The following is a 14,017-nucleotide window of genomic DNA, read 5'->3' as shown; positions in this document are numbered from 1 at the left end:
ATGAGTACATTATATATATTTTTTTATTATTTTATAAAGATTTATTTAATAAAATAATTAGTTATTAGTAAAAAACATAAAATTGTAATTTAAATGTAAAAGCGGAACCGAGTCGAAAATTGTGTGAATCTAAAAAATGCCGAGTTCTAATCTAATACATTTGACAGATTTAAATTTAATTAAATATAGTGTAACAACTGTGCTAAAAATATTCTAATACAAAAATGTTTATTTTTTATACATATATAGAAGATGACACACCGGCAAAACAACTTCGTGGCGACATTGAGAATCTTCATAAGGCAGTTGAATCGTTGAATAAGAGCATAGTAACGCAACGTGAATTGGCTACACAAAATCTTGCAACATGGAGAGAGTACGAAGAAGGCATTCAGAAGATAAAACCTTGGATTGAACAAGCGGAGTCAAAAGTAGCTACTATGGGCAGCAGGCCTACTACTTTGGCTCAAGCTACGCAAATGTTAGGATCGGCAAAGGCTTTTCAAGTTCAATGTCAACAATATCTTCCAAAGGTCCAGAGTTTGTCAACGATTAGTCAGCAGATAACTGGAAAAACAGTGGCACCTGATGAAGTCGACGCTGTTTATACACGGTGGAACGCAGTTCATGACGTGGCGGTACAAACGACGACCAAACTTGATAAATTAGTCTCATCATGGAACAACTTCGAATCAGAAGCAAAAGAGTTTAATGAATGGTTGCAGAATAGTGAAAGGGAAGCTCTTAAAGAACCCAATGTTCAAACACCCGAAGCCGCAAAGTTGGAAAAGGAATTGGCACATTTGAAAGAATTCAACAAGAGCATATCCGATCATCAGGCTCAATTGATATCACTGACTCAAGTTTCCGATCATATTAGCCATGGTTTATCGCTAGACGGCGCCTCCGCATTGAAAGGTCGCGTTGCTGAAATGAAGATTAGAGTAAGCAAACTCGCAGACACAGTTCGACATTACATTAATCGCGTCTCTGACTCGTTGTTAGCTAGACAAGAATTCCAGATGAAGATCACCGACTTCGAAAACTGGATGACAAGATTGAGATCTAACATCAATGAGATCGGAGACGTAAATGTGGGCAATGTTGATACTAATTTGCAAACAATGCATGCTTATCTTCAAGAACATTCGGAAAAACAACCAGCATTTACAGCGATTTACAACGAAGTAAAACAACTGTCATCGCGAGGTTCTATGTTGGAAGCCGCCGCATTGAATGAAACTTACACGTCATTAGCGAAGAAATACAAGGCGCTCGAAGATGACTTAAGAGAAAAGAAAAAAGGCTTAGAAAAATGGATCGAACTTTTGAGCTGGCATAATGACGCCAATGCGCAATTAAATCATTGTAAATACGAATCTGAAGCCAGAAAACCAACTATCGCCGATCTCGATAGACTTTCTTCGGAACTTCAAGTTGTACATACAAAAATCAACACTTGGAAGGAACTTGTCCCGCTAATGGATAGCACTCTGGGAATACATGTTCGTGACAAGCAAGAGAGACCAATTACTGCAACTTCCTTACTGAATGATCTTGAGTCCAAGGCCACAGCTTTGAAGACAGAATTATCTGCCAAGAGAAACAAGTTGGAGAATCTCGATGCTAAATGGGATAACTTTAGAAAATTACAACAAAAAATTACGGAAGAAATCGTCAACACTCAGACGAGCCTGCAAAACATCACATATACCGTTGATACTTGCGAAAAACTCACGCCGGCAATTGAAAAGATAGACGATTTGATCGAGGATCATCAGAGACGAGAACCGGAAAAAGAAAGTCTTCATCAAGAAGGTGACAACTTGATGAAGGAGGATCAACGAGCGATAACTAATATTCAGGTAGTGGTTTCTTCAGTGGATGGAAATTGGGAAAAGGTTAATGAACTTCTGCGTGAGCAGAGAAGGAAATATGCTGAAATGGATGCCGATTGGAAACAGTATCAGGAAGCCAAGGAGAAGTTGAACAAGTTCATCGACGAAGCGAAGAACCTTTGTCAGTCGGTCAAAGATGTGTCAACTGATATCACCCAGGCAAACGTTGCTCTGGAAAAACATAAGAGAGCTTCAGAGATTTTAAAGAAGGGTAAAATATTTCTGGACAAAATGGATGGCAAGGCGCAACAATTAGCGAAAGAGACATCGTTAATGCCAAATTTCAAGACAAGTCTAATCGAATCGGATTTATCCAATATACGAAAAAAATATCACGAGATTAATGTTAAGGTGATCGATCGGACTCAAGCGTACGAAACACAGGTTATCATCTGGAAGCAGATCGAAGAAGCAAAATACGAACTTACAAAGTGGCTCAGCGACACGAATGAAGCGCTTACCGCGGCTTGTGATCGTTTACTCGACGCTGAGAACGGACAAGCGTTATTGATTAAATATCGCGAGGAATTACCAGTATATCAACAACTTCGTCAAGGTATCGCCACGAAGAGCGAACAACTCGTCAAACTGAACGATGACGCGAGCATACCAACTTTGAAATCTCTTAATGATTTATTGGACGATCAATTTAACGTTGTTAAACAGGCTGCAAATAAGCTCGCGTCGTTCACCTCAACTTTCAACGAGAAAGAAAAAGGTATCAAGCAGGAGTTGAAGAAATGCAGTGATACGATATCAAAGATTCGCGAAGAGATAATCAAGTGTGATGATTTAACTGGCGAGAATACTAAGATTTTGTATAGAATCAATAAATGTCAAGAATTGAAGACCGAACTGAAGAAATGCGATTACACACTTTCAGAACTTGACGAGAAATTAACAGATATGGTATCAGAATATCCAACTGTATCGAAGTCTAGCTTACCAAAAGAATTGCAAGCGTTGCAACTCCGTAAAGACGGCGTAACCAGTCACGCTGACAAAGTTAACGCAACGTTGGTAGCTTTTTTGACAAAACTCTATCACGAAAAGTTTGGCGCTCTGCAACGCTTAGTAGCAACTCATAAGGAAAAAGTAGCCTGGTGCGAACCCGAACAGAGTAGTGATCGTTACAATCTTGAGGTAAAGATGGCCTCGTTGATCGATGTGGAAGACGGTATTGCTGATTGCGAGACTCGAAAAGTGGATACGGATAATTCATTGACACTTCTGAGCACTGTCGAGAGCAGCGAGACCATTTCTGCTCTTAGAGACGAACGCGATAAAGTTACTGCCGATCTGGAGTCTTTGAAAGTCAGCTATGGCAAAATCAAATCCGTATTGCAAGAAAATATTGCTTTGTGGCAACGATATGAATTTACATCAGAAAACGTAATTTCCTGGCTCAAAGAGAACGAGAATAAAATCAGAATGGAGGCTACGATGCTTCTAAATCCAAACGAGATCGACGAAAAGATTGCCGAAATAATACAACTTAAGGAAAAAGTCGAGAATTATGAAAACGAGATGAAGGATCTGATCGCACTCGGAGAGGAGATAACCAAAGTTAGTCCAGAATCTCGCGTGGCTCAATACGTCGGACATTTGAATACGCGTTATCATTCGGTCCTTAAATTTTTGATTCAACATTTAGACAGACTCAGAGAACTCAAACAAATTAAAGGCCAATATGCTGCTAATGTAAAGGAGCTGGAATCGTGGTTACTAAACGCAGAGCAGAAATTGAAAACTTTTGACGAGATCAGCGGTCCGAAGCCAATGACCTTCTATCAGTCTCGCCTGAAAGAATTAAAAGCGTTTGGGGAGAAACGCGAAACTGGACAAGCAATTTTAAATCGAACAGCGGAAGCGGGTGAAACACTTTTCGCGAGAATAACACCAGATCACAGGGAACTCATCAGAAGTGAGCTGAGAAATTTGCGCAGTCGGGTGGAAGCCTTGGCCGATCGCACAAACGTAATTTATAAGAAAATCGAGAGCGATATGATGCATCGATCCTCGTTCGAGGACAAGTATTCCCAAGTAAAGCAGTGGTTAGTTGAGGCACGGAAGAAATTAGGTGACAAGCTAGATCTGCTACCGTCGCTTCAAGAAAAGAAACTCGCCTTACATTTGTATAAAGCTATTGCACAAGATGTAGGAGTTCATCGAAATATCTTGGAACAACTTCAAGATAGGCTCGGAGCAGCACCAGATGACGAGGCTAGCGAGATGCTCAATAGCGTGATTGAAGCGCATGAAAAGCTATCGGAAGACGTAGATGATAGAATCGGCATAATGGAAAAGTACGTTGCAAATCACGAGGCCTATCTTCAGACGTTCGAGAAGACGCGAGACTGGATTAACACAATGGTAAACGAAGCGGCGCCCATCAGTGAGGATCTCTCAATAGATCGAGATGCAGCTAAATCCAAGATTGTTTTAATCGAAAACGTATTGCAACAAAAACCAGAGGGCGATAGAATTATAGCCGATTGCAATCAGCAATTAAATATTATTTTGGAGCAAACCTCGATAGCTGGTCACCTCACATTATTGAGAGGTTTTGAACAGCAGAAAAAAGTTTGGGAGGATTTCCTCCAACGATGCGCTTCAAGCAGAGATAAATTGAATCATCTATTCAACCAATGGTCCGAATTTGAAAGAGTAGTCGAGGCTCTAGAATCTTGGCTTAAACAAATCGAAATGCAGGTGAAAGATCAAAGCTTGAAAAGCACTGAGGAAACTAAGCGCGCGCACTTACAGAAATTGAAATCCCTCGAAGAGACTATCATAGCAAAGGGCACGGAGTTTAACGCGGTGGTTGAGAAAAGTCAAGGCGTAGAAGCGGAATCCGACTTGGTTACTAAAGTATCTCGTCAAGCTACTAGATATCAAGCAATTAGGAATCAAGCAAAAGAAGTTGTAGCGAGATATGAGCAATACGTAAAGGAGCACAATCTGTTCAACGAAAAGTATAATCAATTCTTGAATTGGATCAATGAAGTTCAGGACGAGTTGAAGAAACATAGCGAGATTGTTGGCGATTTGGCGGTGTTACAAAGCAGACAGAAGCATATCAGGGATCTCGGTGACGTTCGAACTCGCGAGAATGCTCGTTTCGAATCTGTCATCGATCTCGGTGAGAAACTTTATGTGCACACTTCACCGGATGGTAGAGAGATAATCAGACAACAATTGAGAAATTTACGCAGCATGTGGGACGGATTTTCCGAGGATTTGCAAAGTTCGATGCAGAAATTAGATCAATGTCTAATGCAGTTCGCTGAGTTTTCGTTGTCTCAAGAGCAATTAACGACTTGGCTGCGAGACGTCGAGCGCGCAATGCATCAGCACACAGAATTGAAATCATCGCTGGAGGAAAAGCGCGCACAATTGCAAAATCACAAGATCATGCACCAGGAGATCATGTCACATCAGACATTGGTCGAATCGGTTTGCGACAAAGCGCAACAATTGGTCGATCAGACGAAGGACACTTCTCTGAATGTCTATTTGCAATCCATAAAACAGCTCTTTCAGAATATCGTCGCCAAGTCTCGAGATTTGTTAGAGAATTTAGAGGATTGTTGCGAAAAGCATCATCGTTTCAATCTTCAATGTAAATGCTTCTCCGATTGGTTAAATGGAGAACGAGAGAAGCTAGCAGAATGCAATGATATAACGGGTGAACGATCTGAAATATCTCGCAGATTAACAAGCTTAACGTTGTTAAAAGATGGCCAGGCACAGGGAGCAGAACATCTCACCAAGTTAAAGGAATTCAGTGTAGCTGTGGCTAATAGTACCGCGCCGAAAGGTCGAGAAGTTATCAACAAGGAAGTGATAACCTTGGAAAATAATCTGCGCCAATTCCTGAATGAAATTGGTAATATATTTCAAATATATAACATATATTACAAATTCTTTGTGATTACAAAATTATGTAGAAGAATCATACCTGTATAAAGTTATTTAATTGATTACTTCCGTTTATCGTAATCATTTCATTAGAAAATTTTGCTTTTCAGAATCTGTAGAGGAGCGACAGAAAGCAGCTTTGAAAAGATGGCAGAACTTTGAGGATCAGCTGGAAGCTCACACAAAGTGGTTCCGTTCTATGGAGGCAGCATTCCGAGATCAACAGTTGCAGCCTACGTTAAAAGATAAAGAAGCACGACTTCGCGCGTTTAAAGAGAAACGCGAGATTATCGCGCAACAAGAGCGGGAGATAGATGAATTCGTGGACAAGTCACATAGTTTACTGCACGCGAGTGGTATTGAACGCATCAAGCCATTAATTTCTCAAGTTAGCAACAGGTATGTCGAATTATTTCCAACAAGAGAACTATCTTTTTATTTATCATCCTTGCATACGTGTATGTAATAAAATCTTAATAGTTACATAGCAAATAAAAATTGAAAAAATTCAATCTCACAAAGTAAAGACAAAAATTTAAAAATAAAATATATTTTTTTAAAACGCATAATTTTATTGTAGTCGTATGTGAACATTTAAACAAGTAAATAATTAACAATTTGTAAATAAAGATATAATAAAAGTAACAATACAATTAATTAAGCTCAAATTAAATGTTTAGATACCAGCTGTTGCACGTGCTCAGTAAGGAAGTAATAAACCGTTGCCAAAGCATCGTAGATGATCATCGTGCTTATGAAGAAAAATTGAAGGCTATTGATGTTTGGCTTACACCTCTCGAAAAAAATTTAGCTATTTTGAAGGAAGATGAGATTGGTGGAGATCTCGAAGCGAAGAACTCGCGTTTACAAGTTTTGCTAGCCGAAAAAGAGCAAGCTGAACATCGTTTAACTAGCTTAACGTCTCTTGGTGAAAGGATTCTTCCAGACACTTCCGCTCAAGGGCGTGAAGTAATCAGACATGAATTGCGAAACGCTCGCGAAAGATGGGATCGTTTGGCAGAAGGCATCACAGAGCAACAGAAAAAGCAAGATGCTCAATCTTTACAATGGTCCAGTTATCAAGAGACTCTACAACAGATTCTAACTTGGTTAGACACGATGGAACGTGCAGTTAAACAAGATTCCTCGATGGTGTGGTCCTCCTTGCCAGAAATAAGATCAAAACTACTCAAATTGAAGGTCCTTATATATCTTTTTAGTATTATATTATTATCTGATTAATTTTATATTATTATCTGAGAATATATAAAAAACACAATATGAAAACCATTAATCATATTATCTTGGAAATTTTATTTTAGACATTACATCAAGAAATCTTGGCTCATAAACGTCTCATCGAAGGCATTTCCGAAAAAGCCAACGCTTTGGTTCAAGTTACTCAAGTTCCATCGAACGTTCATGAAAAAGTCGTTTCTGTTTCGAAGAGATACGAAAAGTTAGTGGATACATCTCAGAAAGGAATATCGAGCTTGGAAGCATTACTCGATATTTTCCAGCAGTTCCACGATCTTCAGAAAGCTTATCAAGATTACCAGAAACGTCAATGGGAACGTTTAGCAAATTACAGTGATTATACAGGAAACAAAACTGCTCTGCAAGCTAGATTAGCTAAAGTTATAGAGATACAGGACAGTCAAAGCGAAGGTGAAATAAAACTGAATGTCCTTGAAGAACATGTGGCGCAGAGTGCGCATACTTTGCCACCTCGCTCGCAAGAATCTATGGAAAGAGATTTAGCGAATCTTAGGTAAATATTTTAAAAAAGAAAATAATACAAAATTATTTTATCTATTAAAAAAATGAGTATTTAGAAATTAAACAATTTCATTGTCAACCACATAAATGAACGTTGGATGATTTGTTTCTAGATTCGAAAATAAGAAATTCACTACAGCTGTAAATGACGTGGTACGTTGCATCGAAGAAAGAATACAGCAATGGAGTGAATACGAAAATTCATTAGAACGTTTGCTTGCTTGGCTTACTGATGCCGAGACATCATTGAAGAACTATTGTCTGAAGAACACGCTTGAAGAGAAACAGGAGCAACTTGAAAAATATCAAGTAAGTTCAAAATTATTACAACAAGTTGCATTATAGAAATGCGGTTTTCTTTTGGCTTTACGTATATAAATTTGATAAATGTCCTATTTAACGAATATCGATTATTTAAAGACCGCTTTGTGTTTATCCCTTATCACAAAATTTTCCCACATGAAATAGTAACACAATTTGAGGTGTGCACATTTAAAGTACCCAGTTTTAATTACGATTAGATGTAGCTGTTTTCTTTACACGCATTGACACATTTTTCATACACATGAATGTAACATAAATTTTGTAATATTAATTGTTTTTTCCTTCTTTATTACGTCTCATACGATAGATCGTGCAAGTACTTTTAAATCGACGAAAAAGAGAGGAGAAAGCCCCCATCTACGCAAACTTTTATCTCCAATCGTAGAGCATAATTATCTCTCACGCACAATGATTATGTGTAATAAAATTTCCTAGGAACTACAGAAGGTCGCCGATTCGCGGAACATGGACGTGACAGAACTGGTTGCGCTTGGTGACCATCTCGAACAAGTAAGAGAGTGATATGCAAATTGCAAATATCATTTTGTAACAAGAAAAGATTGCGAGAGAGGCGGATGATTGCAACGGCTTTACGAGGAGTCTCTTCGATACAATTGCTGTTTTCTTATGTAATCTTTCAGCTTGTATAGCTTTTATAGCTTTTGTCAGAGCAGGTGGGAGATACCAACGCTTCACCTTGTTTTTTATTAGCATTAAACGATATATCTGATTAGAGTAATATGAGATACGGCAATACGTATGCCATTTTATTAAATAAAATCAGTGTTTTTCATCAATATTAAATCTGATTAAAAATATGAATAGCTATATTATTTTCTCTCGCCATATAAACATTAATGTTGTTTTAAGCACTCATAATACTAAACAATTATTTATGCATCGGCTAGATGAATTTTTGTTATACTTTTGGCGGCTATCTATTTATGTTCAGTAAATATTGCGCTTTCAGCTTCAAAATTTGCAGTAAAATCTGTTTTGCTTCACGGAATGGAGAGCTTCTTTGACGCTGAAATTTACAACGAGACGAACAAACGAGTCTGATTACATCGGGATGGAATATTAAACTCTACTTTTTATACTTATTGTTAGTGCATACTTCTTCACGTTTAACACTTAAGTAATAATAATCTAACCACATTACTCAAACAGGCTTCTGCACGTAAGAAGAGAGAATTTTCTACTTCCTTATTTCGCATATGAATTATGCGGAACAGCTCTTTAACTAAAATCTCACTTAAAAACAGTTAAATATAAATATGATTTTTTTCAGTCACTGATTGTAAATCTCCGGCAAAATGAGGCTGAATTCGATAAAATGAGTGACGATTCGTCGGAATTGATGCAGATCAGTGGCGAGACTCGATTTTCTGTCAGCATTCAACAAGTCACATCACGTTTCCAATCAATTCAGGCGACAGCTAAGGTAGTATAACTGTATAAAGATATTTTCATAAGACAAATACTATCAAAATAGAAAAAAATTACAAATAAAGCTTTATTTATTTTTTATATTATACAATAAAAGAAAAAAATTTAATTATTAACCATTGCTTTAGCGTATTTAATGTAGCAAATCAAAACTTTGTATCAAAATTATTATAAATTTATTTTTAATTTATTTATAATAAATAAAATTAAATAAAATTAGTATTTCCTAATTAATTTTTTTTTGTGTTATCAATATAATTAATAACATCACAAAATGTGTTATGTTAGGAAATATCTTTTCTCGCAATAAAAATCTTTATATAATTCTGTTTCAGGAACTGGTAAAAAAATGTGAACAAGCAGTAGTTGATCACGCTAGCTATTTAGATCGTTATAAGCAGTGCTCCGAATGGTTAGCGAACGCAAGAGTGCGTTATCAGTCCTCCAAGGAAAACGTCAGTGGTACTCGTCAAAAGCTGATTTCAAATGTGGAAACCTTAAAAGAACTTTTGGCTCGTCAGTCCTCGTCTACTCTCTTGATAAACAGCACTGTCGAGGCTGGTGAACGATTGTATCCTATGACCGGCACAGAGGGCCGAGAGATTATTCGTCAGCAATTATTAGATCTCCAGCAAGCCTTCGAAGAGCTTTATGACAGTATCGCTTTGACCGAACGTGAGTTACAGGCGAAGATCTCGCGATGGTCCGGTTTCGACGAATGCAGCGAGACCTTCGAGAACTGGTTAAAAAATACAGAAGCTCAATTGAAGCCAGAAATTGAACTAAAAACTACTCTGGACGAAAAACGTGCCCAGTTGCAGATCTATCGCACCATCTTGCATGATGCTCAAACTCATCAGCAAGATCTATTGAATCTCCGAGATAAAGCAGACAATTTGCCTGATCGTACCGATAAGATCGATCAAACGCTGAATAATTTAACGAATAGATACAATATATTACTAAAACGCGCGACGAAATTCGTAGAAAGGTACGAAGGTATAGTGAGCGATCATCAACAGTATAGCAAGGCTGTTTTAGATACGCATGAATGGCTGGATGCCACGCACAATGCCGTGAGTCTTTGGGGTGACGTGGAACTAGAGAGAGTATCCTTGCACACAAACTTGGATCGCCTAAAGAATCTATTGCACAGTCTGCCGGAAGACGAATCGCGAGTGCAGCAAATCAAGTCTCTGGGCGAAAAAGTAATACCCGGTACTCTGGAATCAGGACAGATAAACATCCGCTCGCAGATTGATTCTTCGCAACAAGAATGGGAAGGCTTAATCTCAGCGGTTAAATCTACTATTGAGTCTTTGGAGAACAAACTTCAACAATGGAGCGAATATGAGATATCAAAAGAACGATGTTTAGCATGGATGAGAGATACTGATACAAAGTTACATGCCGTCGATCTCAAGTCCACTTTGGCAGAGAAAAAGACTCAGCTCGAAAAATTACGCACCCTTCAAGGTGAAGTTCGCGCTAAAGAACTAGAGATTGACGCCGTTGCTGAGCGAGCTCAGCAACTGCATAAGATTGTTACTTCTCGCACTTCTTACATATCGGATTTGAGTATCAAATATCAACAGATTTCTAGCAAAGTCAAAGAGCTCAATAATCGTTGGCATCAGTATGTTACTACGCATCAAGATTTCGATAATCAATTGGCAGAATGCACCACATGGTTGGAAGATATAAAAAATAAACTGGCGTACTGCTCCGACTTAAGCGCATCTTCGCAGAAAGATTTGGAGCAAAAAATGGATATCGTGCAAGATCTATTATTATATAAAGAGGACGGTTTTGCAAAAGTTCAAGGTATTGTTGAACTAGCCCAGGCTGTTCTAGCGAATACAGCTCCGGCTGGCCATCAAACTATTAATGATGCTTTAGCGAAACTTCAGGAACAGTGGAGCGCCTTGGCGTCAAAGATGCTAGAAACCAAAACAAACTTGGACGATTCAATAAACAAATGGGCCGGTTTATTGGAACAAATACAATCTATCAAAAAGACGGTGGAATACATGCAGAAATCGATCGATGAGATTTCACAGTTTCAAACAACGATGTCGGAAAAAAGAAATCAACTGGAGCGAATCAAAGTACTCGAGGAGAAGGTTCGTTGCGAGAATATCGAGGTTGATAGTCTCAAATGCAAAGTCGCTGAGATGATTGCGAGTGGTCAGCAAGGATTAGCTGCCTCGCAAGCTCAAGATATACTGAACAGGTTCGACGAACTTTTTGAGAAGATTAAATCTTTATTGGCCGAACGAGAGGAACAGTATAAAGATCACCGCCTTTACAAAGAAGCTCACGATGATCTCATCGGTTGGCTTAGCCGGGCTCGCGAGAAAATACCATCTATGAAACAGAGATCACTTAGCGATAAACTAGCGATCGAGAGTGCAGTGGTACCGCTCGAGAGTTTGTTGAATAAGAAAGCTCAAGGTGAATTGTTGGTGGAACATTTGCAGCATACTGGAAATGTTGTTTGTGCCAGTACTAGTCCCATCGGACAAGAAGTTATCAAAAACGAAATACGAGCACTCACAGAAAGTTTCGAAGGATTGTTCAAAGGTAAGAGTTATTCAAATAATGTTTATTAAGAGATCAATGTTGATAATTTAGAATACAAAACAAATATTGAAATAATCGCGAGTAATCAATAATCATTTTTAACCTACAAAAAGAAATAATTGCAATTTTAAATGTATTGACAAACAAATTCGTATATTCTATTGCAGAAATTCAGCAACAGAAGAACCAATTGGAGACTACTGTGAGTCAATGGCGCGACTATAAAGATGAATACGAGAGACTCAGCGACTGGTTGCAACAGTTTGACATTCTCATCAAAGCTCAAAAAAATGCTCTTTTGCCAAATCTGAAAGAAAAGGAGAAACAGGTAAAAGAAGTAAGGGAACTGCTCGATAACTTAATACAGGGCCAAGAGCAGATTGATAAATTCAACAAAACGGCTGCCGGTCTACTTTCGTCTCATTTGGATACTTACGTCAACAACCAGCTGCGACATTTGAATTCACGTTATCAGGTGCAAGTGAATCTCGCAAAAGATGTATTAAATAAAGTTGAGACCAATCTGAGTCAACATCAAGAATATGAGAGCAATCTTGAGAAAGCCCGTGACTGGATCGAGAATGCCAAGCAAATTATACGTCAAGGAACAGAAGCTGCCTCGAGTAGCAGTCGCGAAGAATTACAGAATAGACTTGATAAAATTCAGGAATTATTAAGAAAACGCGAGGAAGGCCAGAACCTGATACATCTCACTGTAAATTGCGGCGAGAAAGTCATGAGAAACACGCGATCAGATGGTCGTGAGGAAATCAACGCTCAGTTGAAAGAGATTCAAAACGATTGGGAGCGCCTGGTAAAAAAGATCTCAACCACAAAAGTACATCTCGAGACGAGTTTGTTGCAATGGGCGGATTACAGTTCGTCGTATTCTCAGCTGCAGCAGTGGATTAGTGATCGCGAGGCTAAGCTGCAGCAAGTGTGCGAGCAAAAAGTTTCCAAAGCTCGAAAAGGCTTAGTTGGATTGAGCTCTTTGGCAATTGGAGAAAGAAAGGCGAACTTGCGACAAACTAACAGCATCGTACAAGATATTGTGGCATTTGAGCCAATGATTCAATCAGTCACCACAAAGGCCGAAGACTTGCAACAAGCGACACCGGCCACGGAGATCTCGATTAAATATGAGACTCTGAGCAAACAAGCTCAAGAATTATATGCGAAGCAAAAGGAGACTGTCGAACAACATCAGGCCTTCATCGATAGTGGTAATGAATTTGTTCAATGGATACGAGCAGCCAAAGAGAGACTCAGCAAGTGCTCGGAGCCTACGGGAGATAAGGAATCTTTGGCCAGCAAAATCACACAACTTAAAGTTTTACAGAGTGAATTACCTGAAGGTCAGAAGAAGCTGGAGAAAGCTTTGGAACAAGGTAACGCCGCCTGTCAGATCGCAGATGATGAAGACAAAGAAATAATCGAAGAAGAAGTGGCGCTATTGCAAGAAGAATATGATAATTATGTGTAAGTAAAATAAATAAACTTAATTTTTTAAGTACAAAAGGATATAATAATATTAAATTTTATAATTTTGTATTTTTATAATATTTACTTATATAATATATTTTATATATGTATTATAATTTTTTATATTCATATTTATAATAGAGACTCGCTGAATAACACAAAAACTTTGCTCGAAGTCGGCATAGTGAAGTGGACTGAATACGAGGATCAGTTCTCCGAAGCTACAGAATGGCTTACGCAAACTGAACAGCTAGTTCAAACGTTTAATAAATTGCAAGATAGTCTGGAAGAGAAGAAAAATGTTCTTGAACAATTCCAGATTCATTTGCAAACATTGTTTGATTGGCAAAAGGAGCTAGACCGCTTGAATATGAAAGCTCAGATGTTGTTGGAAACATGTGCCGACACGAGAATTTCTAATGCAATAACTCAACTCACTACCAAATACAATGCATTGCTATCTCTGGCTAAAGAAATAATGCGTCGATTAGAATTACATTATCAGGTAATTACTATTTATTATTTATTATTATCTACTTACATAAATATTTATTAATAAAAAATTTTTGTAATTTTAATTT

At 38.1% G+C, this 14,017-nt stretch overlaps 1 protein-coding gene across 6 annotated transcripts in view; it reads left to right on the top strand.

Moving 5' to 3' along the window:
- The window catches only part of LOC108746602 (nesprin-1), a 100,672-nt gene that overhangs the window by 25,979 nt on the left and 60,676 nt on the right, over positions 1–14,017 (top strand). For 5 of the 6 annotated variants that reach the window (XM_018483465.1, XM_018483466.1, XM_018483467.1 and 2 more), the window contains 10 exons: positions 250–5,787; positions 5,930–6,218; positions 6,500–7,019; positions 7,142–7,590; positions 7,712–7,907; positions 8,358–8,432; positions 9,214–9,366; positions 9,707–11,954; positions 12,122–13,433; positions 13,578–13,941. In XM_018483465.1, coding sequence (XP_018338967.1) covers positions 250–5,787; positions 5,930–6,218; positions 6,500–7,019; positions 7,142–7,590; positions 7,712–7,907; positions 8,358–8,432; positions 9,214–9,366; positions 9,707–11,954; positions 12,122–13,433; positions 13,578–13,941 — 11,144 coding nt within the window. The remainder of the gene's footprint in view (positions 1–249; positions 5,788–5,929; positions 6,219–6,499; positions 7,020–7,141; positions 7,591–7,711; positions 7,908–8,357; positions 8,433–9,213; positions 9,367–9,706; positions 11,955–12,121; positions 13,434–13,577; positions 13,942–14,017) is intronic. The other variant, XM_018483468.1, reaches the window with a different exon arrangement.

Source organism: Trachymyrmex septentrionalis, unplaced genomic scaffold, assembly GCF_001594115.1.
Source record: "Trachymyrmex septentrionalis isolate Tsep2-gDNA-1 unplaced genomic scaffold, Tsep1.0 scaffold182, whole genome shotgun sequence".
Classification (NCBI taxonomy): Eukaryota; Metazoa; Arthropoda; class Insecta; order Hymenoptera; family Formicidae; genus Trachymyrmex; species Trachymyrmex septentrionalis.
The sequence above is the reverse complement of the archived record's forward strand: the minus strand, read 5'-3'. Positions and strand labels throughout refer to the sequence as shown.